This window comes from Juglans regia, chromosome 7 (genome assembly GCF_001411555.2).
Source record: "Juglans regia cultivar Chandler chromosome 7, Walnut 2.0, whole genome shotgun sequence".
NCBI lineage: Eukaryota > Viridiplantae > Streptophyta > Magnoliopsida > Fagales > Juglandaceae > Juglans > Juglans regia.
In genome coordinates this window covers 32,121,664-32,133,791 of record NC_049907.1, presented here as the reverse complement: position 1 = coordinate 32,133,791, position 12,128 = coordinate 32,121,664, and the positions used below count along the sequence as shown (strand labels likewise).

The 12,128-nt window shown below is 34.7% G+C and overlaps 1 protein-coding gene across 5 annotated transcripts; it reads left to right on the top strand.

Moving 5' to 3' along the window:
- Positions 1-3,291: 3,291 nt before the first annotated feature.
- On the top strand, positions 3,292-11,743 carry LOC109005480 (protein FAR1-RELATED SEQUENCE 5-like). 5 transcript variants are annotated; one of them, XR_001998476.2, is made up of 5 exons: positions 3,292-3,534; positions 4,192-4,742; positions 8,164-8,259; positions 9,682-9,785; positions 11,102-11,213. XR_001998476.2 is itself a non-coding variant. In XM_035691735.1 (4 exons), coding segments are annotated over exons 1-3 (624 nt in total). In that variant the 5' UTR covers positions 3,292-3,533; the 3' UTR covers positions 8,236-8,259; positions 10,808-10,822. The 5 variants fall into 5 exon arrangements, 3 of the variants coding, with proteins under 3 accessions (XP_035547628.1, XP_018839989.1, XP_018839988.1); XM_035691735.1 differs by lacking the exons at positions 9,682-9,785; positions 11,102-11,213 and adding an exon at positions 10,808-10,822; XM_018984444.2 differs by lacking the exon at positions 9,682-9,785 and having other exon boundaries at positions 3,293-3,534; positions 11,102-11,208.
- The last annotated feature ends 385 nt before the right edge of the window (positions 11,744-12,128 follow it).

Here is a 12,128-nt window from a genome sequence, read left to right as displayed (position 1 = left end):
CAAATCTCACATAATTTATTCTTCATTGTTATAGAATCCCAATTATCTTAAATTGATGATAAAAATCCCTTCACTACTCAATATTTTCTCTTGAACAATACAAAAAATATCTCCAATTAATAACTTCATATCTCTATGTGAATTTAACTAATTGGAGACTCGTTAAGTTCTTCGGATTTTTCTTGAAAATCATACTTATCGCGGTAAAGTATTTCTACTTTTGCTCAACTAATAGTGCTTAATTCTAGAGTTTTAATCACAAATCACCTCTCGGTCTCATTGCGATTCAATAAATCGAAAAATAATTAGTTAGAAAATTGCAAGTATTAAAAACAATGAATAAACACTCAATCATAGAAATATTGAAAATAAAATAACTTAGCTTATAAATTGTGTGTTCAATTCTAGACTACATCAAAGCTCTAGAAAATAGAATTAGTTCATAATGAAATTGAAAAGAAAAACAATAAAACTAATGTTCTTTATTGGAGTTGGTTGATGAAACACGCGACTTTCGCCTCTGCCCTCCAAATCCGCCTCCTTGAAAGAAACTTAAATGATAAACTCCGGACTATTGAAATCTAAATTCAGACTTTCCTCCCTATTCATTCCATAAGACGGGATTAAATAGATGTCAAAACTCAAATCCAGAAATAAGATAAATGCGGCTACAATCTAGCTTAAAGATATGGAAAATAGTTTCTAAAGATAAATGTTAACATAAAATAAATTATCACGATAATAACGGAATTATCTAAAATGGAAGATTCAGTAATAAGCGGCTTGATTTACGGAGTTCGGGGGATTCGGTGGTCAGCAGATTGATTGCGGAACTCTGAAGGGTCCCACCAGATAAATGCCATGTGCACTGAATATAACTGGTCTATTCGCCTACCGACAGAAAAGACTTCCGATCGGGATGATAGAACTCTCTCGTCAACCAACTGAGTGGTAAGGCTGCTCGCCTTTACTAGTTGTTGTCCACGATATCGTTTAGGTTGGTCTTTTAAGTTGGTTGTTTAAACTGGTCGCCCAATCTAGTTGCTAGGAGCCTTGCGCTAAGTCTTCTCGCCCATAAGGTAAAATATCTTGCTTATCGCCTAACTCTTGTCACCAATTCTGGTCGCGCCTTCTGGTCGTGAGTCTCCTCGCCTAAATCTTCTCGACTATCTTCAAATCTTGTTGCCTCTCATTGGTTTGGATCCGTAGTCTCTTATTTTGTACCAAAATGTTCTCCCTTCGAACTAAATCTTCTCATTCCTTCAAATCCAAGAAAATAATAAAAAAAATATAGAAATAAAATAAAATCAATAGTATTAAAGGAAAAATAACACTTTTCATAAATAGAAGAGTAATAAAACCACATAAAAATCACATTTATCATGCATGGTTGGCATGTGGCAAGTGAGTGTGTTCCTTGTGTTGGCTAAAACCCTAGCTCTTCCCTAGGTGATCTTTGGCCTTCCCAATGCAATCCTTGGCCTTCTGCAAGCTTGAGCCATTGCCCCCTCTCTCCTCTCTTGCTCTTCCAACATTCTTCTAGATTATGTCTTTTCCTTTTTCCAAGTAAGATCTTCTTGGAACTACAAATGTCTATTTCTCCATGCTTTGACAAATGTCAATCTTAGAAAAGGGGTCCTTGCATGTGGGCGTGTAAGCCTTAACCCTGATGACCTCATCTTTCACTCACACCTCATGCATGCTCGACAAGTGTCACACTTGCCATTTTCCTAGATTCCATTCTAGAAAATATCAACTTGTTTCTCTAGTGCCAACGGCTAAAGGAGAAATGAGATGACTCGATGAGCATCACGTAACCTTAGTTTTAGGGTATGGAATCAACGGCTCACAATTTTGATATAAAGATCCAATGGCCTCAAGCCCTCAATAGCTCCACACGTAACACATACACGGGACTATGTTGAACTCAGAAATTAAAGTAACTACTAAATTAAATACTAAGTCTATATTTTATTGTTATATTGCTATTTTATTTTGTTATTTAACTTTGAATGATATATTTTATGATGGATTATTTTTATGTTCATAGTAGTCTAGTATGAACTTATTAATTATTAATATAATAGATATTAACACTAAATATGTATATTACGTTGTAGTTTATATAATCTTATGAATTCAATATTACTACTAATTAATCTTATATAAATAATAAGATTAATAACTAGTAATATGCTAAAGTTTTTTTTTTTTTTTGATAAATAGTAATATTGTTAAAGTCTTTAATAATACTTCATAGAAAGATAGAATCATAAGTAGTAAATTATAAGTTAATAAGTTATATATATTGTATTATATATGTATAAATATATACGAGTGAAGTTGACGAGTCGAGTCGAGCTTCATACGATTTTATTCACAAACATTATTCGAGTCAGTCAAGATTTATACGAGTTTGTATCATTTAATAATTATGATTGTATCATTTGGATGGAAAGAAAAATTTGATTCTTTGGTATGAAAAATGGACCTGGAAGTAAGATGGTAAAAGCAGCGGGATAATAGTGAAAAACAGAATGCGTGTATGGGAGAAAAGGATTTACGCGTGCACATTGAAGGCTTTACTTCCATTCTCTTCAATCATTTTCCTCACGCTTTTTCTTCTTTCACTAGTTCTAAGGAGGAAGAAGGAGAAGGTACGTGACAATTTTCTCGGAAAAAATCCCATTAACGGGTTTAGCCCATAAAATAAATTGGTGAAGAAAATTGATTCGTGGGTGCTGAAAAACTCTCTGAAAGAATACGAACATAGTATTTCCACCCTTGACGCATTATTGATGGTAAAAGAGAAATGATATAGTTCGGTCACTATTTAGTATGAATAATGATAGGATTATTATCTTATTATTATCTATCTATTATTTTTATTTTATTTTATTTAATGATTAAAGAAGTGAGTATTAATAAAATTATATATTTTTTTAATTTCTTTTAATGATTAAAAATGTTAAAAAATGCTTAAAAAATGATAAAAAAAAAAAAAAAATTGAAATGCACTTCAGTAGTAAATCAATAGTGATATGATAGTAAGTATCCTATCACTACCTATTTAGTATTTACTTCTACATCTCACATTTATATATATATATATATTTTATAAATTATGAGATATTTTTTATAGAATGTAAAAATAGGAGATAATGAATAGTGAGTGATAGGAATGAATTTTTTCAAAACTAATATATATTCGAGAAAGAGAGAGAGCGAGCGAGCGACCGCGAGGCGCGCGCCATCTAAGTGACAAAATCCGGTTTAAGGCGGACCGGATGGGTTATTAAATCCGAGAAAAAATCCTACGAGTCCGACGTCCACATAACTAGACACGCGTCGCAATATCATGATTTTGACTTGCTTGTTTGACTTTTCCTTCGTAGCAAAGCCAATAGTTTCTTGGCACGTCAACGTCTTGAGACCCACATATTGAGAGCCTGAACCCTTGCACTCTCTCTCTGGGTTTCGAAGCCTAAATTCCCTCTCTCTCTGCCATCGAACCAGGATCCTCGAAAGCTTTCAGTAAGATTAATCGAATTTATTATTTTTTTTATTAATGAATGTTGTTTCGGTTTATCTTTGGAGACTTTTTGTGATATTTAAATTTTTTATTTTTTATTTTGTATTTTTGGCTGTTAATTAATACCTGCTATAGAACCAGAGCAAATTGAACCACTTCGTCAATTTCTCATTTTCAGTGTTTTAATTAATCGTCTGTTTGTTTGCCAAGATAACATAGAAATGGGAAACTAGCTGAAATGATGGAGTATTTCTGTTTTTGGCGTTCAGGCCAAAGTTTCGTATTTGAAATCCTCCCCCTGCCCCTCCATTTTTTTACGGCAATTATAGATATAAAATTAAGCTTTGATCTTGTTTGTTCTTTTCGATTATATAATTCAAGTGGGATCTCGGGAAAGTCGACATAACTCTAGGACAAGAAAAAAGTGTATTAAGTCTTGAGGTGAATAAAGGTGAGCTTAGACTGTGCAGACAAGTATGGCAGGTTTTTTTTTTTTCGCTTTTTTTTTTTCATAAACAGGAGAAAAGGCATGAAGTCCCACTTATTTACATGTTCTTTCCTCATTTTTCCTGGCTTACCTGTGAGGGAGCTAGTTTGTGTCTTTGCTTGTGAAATCTCACTTGGGTGTGGAACAATCATAACAAGTTTTCTTACTGCAGTGGAGTTTGGTATTGATGGCAATGCCAATGGTGAGGTGGTTGGAAGTTCTGCTGAGGTGGAGGATCGTAGGGTCGGTGATGAAAATGAAACTGGTGGAAGTTCTGTTGAAGGGGCATTCCAACAGGATCAGGATGATAAAATGAATGGAATAGATGTAGTTCCTGCTGCAGTTCCTTCGGTATCAATGGTCCCGGCAGATGAGCCCTATGTGGGTCAGGAGTTTGAATCTGAAGCAGCTGCACATGCATTTTATAATGCATTTGCCACAAGGGTGGGATTTGTCATCCGTGTAAGCAAACTTTCCCGATCAAGGCGTGATGGATCTGCTATTGGTCGGGCACTTGTTTGTAACAAGGAGGGTTATAGAATGCCTGACAAGCGTGAAAAGATCGTGAGACAAAGGGCAGAGACGAGGGTCGGTTGTAGGGCAATGATTTTGGTGAGGAAAGTAAGTTCTGGTAAATGGATTGTTACAAAGTTCGTAAAGGAGCATACGCATCCATTGACACCTGGGAAAGGTCGAAGAGATTGCATTTATGATCAATTTCCGGTCAGTCTTCATTCCTTAAAATATTTGGAATTTTTTTTGTTATGTTCTGGTTTCTATTATTTAATCATTTGTGCCGTAGGCAGACCAACTTTTATTGTCGGTGTCATTGACTATTTTCAAGGGAGATGTAACCATCCTGCAATTATTTTTTTGATAACAGAGATAGAAAATATAAGTAACTAAAATGAGATTATTTATACTCCATTTAGTTCTTTGATTGAAGCTGTTGACGTATATTTTCAGAAGGAAGGTGCTTAGCATGACATAAGAAATTAATTGGACAAACAGAAAGGAAGAAATGCATCTGACTGTGGAAATCTATTCAGAGTTAGGAACTTGGGCCAGGGAATTCGCATTTGAGTTCTCTAAGTTGGGATTTGCTCTCTTGGTTAAGAACTTAATATTTTCATTACCTGATATAAACCAGTAGATAGAATCAACTATTCAAGAAGAGAGCTCAGCAATTTTAATATGATAAATAATAGCATCAAGGTCCATGCATGGTTTGACTAGCGACCTAGCTTACATAATTTTTCTGACCTGTGACTGATGTCTAGACTTGGACATGTGACTTTCCAGTGGTTGCAACTAGGACTCTCGTGCACCAACTAATACTGAAGAACATATGCTAAGATGATCCCGCTTAATATCTCACATCCTATATTATTCTGTTTTGAAAGTTCAACAGTCAAAGTTATTTCTAGATAACCTGAAAGAAACCTTAGACATATCACATGCCTACTGGGATTGGAGAAAATCTGCTTCTTTTGCATTATAAGGGAAATTCCCTTAAGTGTTTGCAGCTATGTTCTGTGTATTTTGCACCACTAGTTGAAAGAGGATTCATGGGGCTAACTTCGGTCAGTAGGAATAGCCTGTCTGGGGTTGGCAGACTTGGTAGGAAGCACGGTTGGCAATAAGCTGGTACCGGTTTCGTTCTTTCTATTCAAAAAAATCTAGACTTAGTTGAGTTGGATGTAGTTTGTTTGATTTGTTTTTGCTATAAGCAAGTTTTGAGTTGGCAATCAGGTGGTGTTGGAATATTGGGGAATGTGATGATCACCGAGACAATAGGTGCAAATTGAGAGTTGTTGTGCTCCTGCTCAGACAGTCATGAAGGATGAAAATTTGGGGGAAGATTTTGTAAGAATAACTTGATGAGAGAAGTGAGAAGTATGGTGATCCTGTCCTAGCAATATGCGCAGTAAAACGATCTGTGGTCAATGTTGGAAATTCCCACGGAAATTTCTGTGGAATTACTATTCCAGTTATGGCAGTTCAACGAGATGATAAATGATTGAGGCACTCATATGCTATGCTGGCCTTATTTTTCTAATTAGCTTAATGATTACACTCTTATAGAATCTGGAAATTTGCTGGAGTAGAATTAAATGAAGTTCTCATTAGATGACATGTTTTCTACGGTGATTGGCATGCTTGTGTCTAGTGACAAATGGTGGGTTCGAGTCAATTTTTACTTGGTTTAGGTATTTCTTATATTAAGATCCCCCTGACGGTTAAGCATATTAATTATAATTTATTGTTGAGTTGCAATTTAATTTCATAAGAATTTCCTCTTAAATTTTGTAGTGTCTTGAACGCAATTTGAGAAGATCAGAGTGGGCCTTTCATTTGTAACTAGGCATACTTTTTTCTTTTTCTTTATCAGTACAACTAGGCATACTTATAACATATAGAATTAAGTTTTTTATCTTGTTTAGAACGTATTTTGACACTAAAATGTATGGCGTGCTCAATTTATATTTTCAACTTCTTTTATTTGTATTCGTTGCATTTTTCAAATTTCTTTTTGGTATGATTGCAATGTGATGGAATAGCTGGGATCTGGCTTTACATTTCCTTGATGAGATCATCTATTTTAGTAAATGAAAGTGCTAGGGTTTTTAATGGTTTAAGAGGCCTGAGACAGGGAGTCTATTGTACCCTTTTCAGTTCATTTTGGTGAGGAAATGCTTAGTAGTTGACTGTTAAATAGAGCAGTGGGATGGAAATTGAATTTTTAGGCTTTAAAGTCGAGGGAGGGTTCAGGAGCAGCTGAAGATATCTCACTAGATCGATTTAGCCTACTCTGCTGTGCTGATATTGACCAGCTTAGTTATAAAAGACGTATACCATTGTGTTTTAAGGTTGTCTTTGTCTTTGGTTTGGAAATTAATTTGAGAAATCGTGAGCTTTGGGAGGCTGTTAGAGTTAAGGATTTGATTGTTATTGGGTTGCAAAGTGCGATTCTGCTGTGTGACACATGGAACTGCTCTCTCAAACTACCAAAAAGTTATCATACATAAAAGTAAATTTCCGATTATGTGGATTTCAAACTCATAGGTAATGCCATGTGGAATTCCTCCACATTTTGAAGATATGCATTCAAATTGCCACTTAGAAAGGGCTTGATTAGTGGTTTTAGCCATATTGGGTATGAGTTTGAATTCCACCTTGGTGATAGGCATTTGTGTCCCTCTAATCAAGCATTTTTTAAGAAAATGGATGTGAAGATATGGAGGAGAGCAAGATCATTTTTGGAGAGGGAACCCCTAGGAGTTGGCTCAAGTGGTAAAGGCCTTGGTCTTGGTGGTATGCTCCCTCGAGGTCTAAGGTTCGAATCCTCTTGGATGCAAACAATTTTTAGGGGCCATCTGACTTGGGGAACTTCCCCTTTAATTACCCAAGGTGCACTTGCGGGAAACTCCTTTCTAAGGGCTTGTGTATACCCCCTAGATCAGTGGGGACTTTGTTCTCAGACACTCGGTGCCAATAAAAAGAAATTAGGGAGGAATTATTGACCAAAGTTTCGTTATAGATGAAAATAAAGAAATTAGAAATAAGAGGAAAATGGGTTTTAGTTTTAGTCAAATCCCAAAAGCAGAAGGAAAAGAAACCACTCAAAAATATGTTTAGATAGAAGAGTTCAAATAAAACAAGCTCTAGGCATATCTGTCATTCTCATTTCCCTGACTTCCTTTTGTTTGTGCTTCCACCTGGTGAAGAGTACTAGGCTTAATTGGGAGACCACGTGAGACTAAATTCATTGGATACAATGCGTCCAGATTCCCTGTATGAGATTGAATGCCAGGTACTAGAAACATGTTATTATCTATAAATGGAAAATAATTTATAAGAAAGAGAAGGGGGGAATGCAAGAGAAGAGGAGGAAATTCTTGATAATAATATAATAATAGAGCAATAAGCATAAAAGAAGCTACAAAAATGATGAAATGGATTTTTGGCATGGAAAGATCAGATTGGATCTACAAATGTTTGGATACATAATGAATCTTGCTAGTTATTGGTGAAAAGTGGTTGAACCCTAGTTACTATCAGATTTAAATGAATTCTCACTTCTCATTTTGCATTAGAGTTTCAAGGTTGTCTTCGTAAATCATCATTGCTAATTGGGTTACAGCTAGGGTTTTGGAAAGAATCTTATGCGGCTGCCAACGTGATGCCATGTTCATTCTACATGGTCTTGCATTGAAGCGGGCCCCTGAGCAAAGCATTGGTGAGTTTCAAGGGAGTAAGCAATGTCATGTACATATGTATATGTGGGTGTAGATTAGGTGTGCATAATATATGCTTTGATGTATTTGTAATTATGTATGTGTATGGGTAGCAAGCTTATATTTATAGTTTTCTCAACATATTAGAAACAAAAGACTCCTTGTGTGGCTTTTTGGGCAATGTTTTTGAGACCTAATCGAAACCCTTATGAAAAACAATTATGTTTGCAAATGTCTGCTAAATTGGGATTCCTAGTGAAGGCCGGCATCATACTGGCCAAGAAGTTTGTTGAAACTAGTAACTAATTTAAAAGGATTTATTATAAATAAAAAGACTTTGCATATGCTGAGGAAAGACAAACTGAAAGAATATCGGTTGTTCTTCTGTAGACTCCCTTTGTACATGGGCTATGCCTATTTTCAAAAAAAAAAAAGAATATTGGTTGAGATGTTTTCATGTTGTGCAAAATGGAACACTGAATGCACCAGTTAAGAAGTGATTTAGTTTAAATTCGAATTGCCACCACAAGTAGAGGAGAAGGGACATGGCTTGAACTGGTTGTGTCAGAATATATTTGATTAATTGGACTTGTTTGGATTTTGATGGTCGTCTTGCATTGATTAATGTCCTTGTGATGTGATGGATATAGAGTCATGGTTATAGCAAGGGAATATATTACTTATTATTTGGGTAACCTTCATTTTCTTTTCCAAGAACCATTTTCATGGGAATTTTTCAGAACCAAGCGATGACAATTATTTTGCAGATTAGAGCCATTGATTATTACATTTAGAATTATGCAAATAAGGTAAGCATCATGGACATTGAAAACTGAGGTGTAATATTGAAGCTGTTGTTTATGACTAATGCTTTTATTTGCCACCATGTTATCTTTACTCCTTTTAAGTACTGTACCCATTCAATGTGTGGCTAATTATGGAATAATCTGAAGGTAATTTTTTTCGATTGACAAATAGAGTTATGTAGGAAAGACGTGGAAGTGTCTAAACCCTTTTAAACTTCCAAATTACATAAATTTATTGACATGACTTTTCAGATTACTTTAAACGCAAATTACCAAATTTATGGATATTCAATAATAATATTTGAGGAAAACTAAGAAAGAATAAAATTGATTAAGCAAATTGTGAGGTGGCTCAATAGAAGCAAAAGAACATGCTTCGAAAATTATATATGTAATAGATTATATAAGGACTTCTTTTCTGGGATGAAGAACGGAAGTTGATTTTATTGAGTTTAGTTGGATATCTGTTCTGCACGTCGAACCATATTCTTTGTTTCACAATGCATGTAAAAAATGTATGCGCATGTAATAGTTATCTCAGTGATAGTGGGACTTTTTTTTCTGTAATTTGCTTTAAAGGCTCTTCATAAGGTTACTGGTTTAACTTAATTTCTGCAGAGTGGGATTTGCATTCGTGACCTTAGTGTTCAGATATAGAGTGATGCTAGCCTTGTGATTCACTTCAATAGATGTTGCTCTGAGTTTCTGAATTGTCATTTATGGTACTTTTCAAACCTTATAAAAACATTTATGGCACTTTAGGTCACTTTAGGCTTAAGGGTTTTGTAAATCTTAATTTTCCTAGAAATTGGATATGTGTGGTGGAGCATCTTAAGGTAGTTATAGTAGTTATTTAAAAGACATAAGGGGGGATGGATGTAAAGTAGGATCTTTGATATGGAAAGTAGTTATTTAACGCATATCTTTGTCTTGCCTTTGATATATAAGTGAAATCTTCAATATTGAAGACATTGACATTGTTTATTATACAGGCCAACTCAAGAACATAGGCATTAGAACCATCACCATGTCTATTTAATATATTTTTTTTTATGGAGATTTTGTAGCAGTCTTCTTTTCAATAATGATAGGAGAAACTATTACATTCATATTTGTAGGCATATAGTTTCCATCACTAATGGACTAGGGATTTGGGACTTTAACAATAAAGCCAAACTGAATAACTAGTGAAACCCATGAATTAAATCCATTAGAAATAATAATTCAGTAACAAGATAAAATCCTACTAAGACAGTAAATTACACAAGTTCCCACTTAAGCTTCTGTCATCTTAAGATAAGGACAAATAAGGTCCCGTTTGGATAGTGAGATGAGATGGTTTTGGATGAAAGTTGAAAGTTAATTAAAATATTGTTAGAGTATTATTTTTTAATATTATTATTGTTTTGGGATTTGAAAATTTTGAATTGTTTATTATATTTTGTGTGGAAATTTGAAAAAGTTGTAATGATGAGATAAGATGAAACCGTTTCTATATCCAAACGAAACCTTAAAGTTTGCCCATTGAAATCAAAATCTTGTTTTTATTACATAAAGTAAGCCTGAGTTTGTTGAAAGGTGGCTCTTGCAAACATAACATTGAGGTGTTATTCACTTTTTTTCTTGCGTTTGCCTACACTGGCTTGAAAATCCAAGGTAATAGGAATTCCTAATTAGTTACCTCACTGGGATTTGTGACATTTTTTTTTATCTGTGACATTTTATGGTATTTCTACCCTTGAAGGCACAAATCCATGCGTGGGATGGAGTTCTTGTTCCAATTGGGAGTAGGAATTGGAGATAATGGTAAAAATTGTAGTTAAAAAGTTGAATCACTTACCAAAGATGTTGGAACTCATTGAATCATGAATACAAATCACTAGTTTTGAATGACAGCATGGCTTGCACTGAATGATGCATGCTTGATGAAATAATTGTATTTACTCCTCATGTTCAACCATGTCTTCTCCATCTTTCAACTGGAAGGCACTAGGGCTAATTGAACGTAAACTCACTTTTTTTTGTTTTTTTTTTACAGAATGAACACGATAAGATTCGGGAACTATCCCAGCAGCTGTCCGTAGAGAAAAAGAGAGCTGCAACCTATAAAAGGCATCTGGAAATGATATTTGAGCACATCGAGGAACACAATGAGAGCTTGTCAAAGAAGATCCAATACATAGTAGATAATGTCAAAGAGATGGAGACCAAAGAGCAGCAAAACCAAAGATAGTTCAAGCAATTAAGCTTTTCTTTTTTGTTATTGATGAAACAAAAATCAACTAGTAGTATGGAAGTTACTGCTGGATGAAAGCATGCGTTGCCTAGTTGCAGAATCACGTGCTTCCTTCCAGTTTTTAGATATCTATTTAGTTTGTAGCTTGGCATGTTTGGCTCAATTAGAGTAGTCGTGTAAGTATTATCCTTTTTCTGGAACAATTATATATTGGTAGAAGAAATCAGGTGAGTTGATGTATAGTCCTTGAAGCCTGTCCTTCTGAAGTTGTTGCCAACAATACAATTATTGGGGGGCATCGCATCGGGTCGTTCCTCAGGGAGTTTGATTCATTTCATTATGTTTCATGTAATATGTTTTGTATAGCAATTTAAATAATAATATATCTTGATTTTATATTTTGAGATATTAAATAAGTTTATGAAAATCTTTCATTTTAGTTTATTCTGTGACAGTAAAATATTTTCTAAGAGTCTCCAAACTATCATTCAATCGGAAAAAGCATTCACCAGATTGAATGGAAATACTACAAAATCCGCACAAGCATTCAGATTTTCATATTCACCAAACTGTCAATGTTGTCATCATTTCACAAGCACTCACTAAAATTGGGCTTTTGGCTTCACAAAACTGTCCAAACAGCTAGTTTACCAAACCGTATTTAACAAACTCTACAAATCTATCAAACTATACCAACTTTCATGCGTTCAAACACAAATCCATACAAAAAATCCAGCTAGTTTAAAAAACAAGCCAAACTCTTGCTGCCCCGCCACCAAGCATTACAAAAGCAAGATCATTAACTTGGACAAAAAGCTTACATATTTCG

Excerpts from the sequence above, each read along its gene's own strand:
- LOC109005480 (XM_018984443.2), top strand. Across the intron at positions 4,743-11,101 it reads GCATTTATGATCAATTTCCG|AATGAACACGATAAGATTCG; the intron begins GTCAGTCTTCAT and ends TTTTTTTTACAG.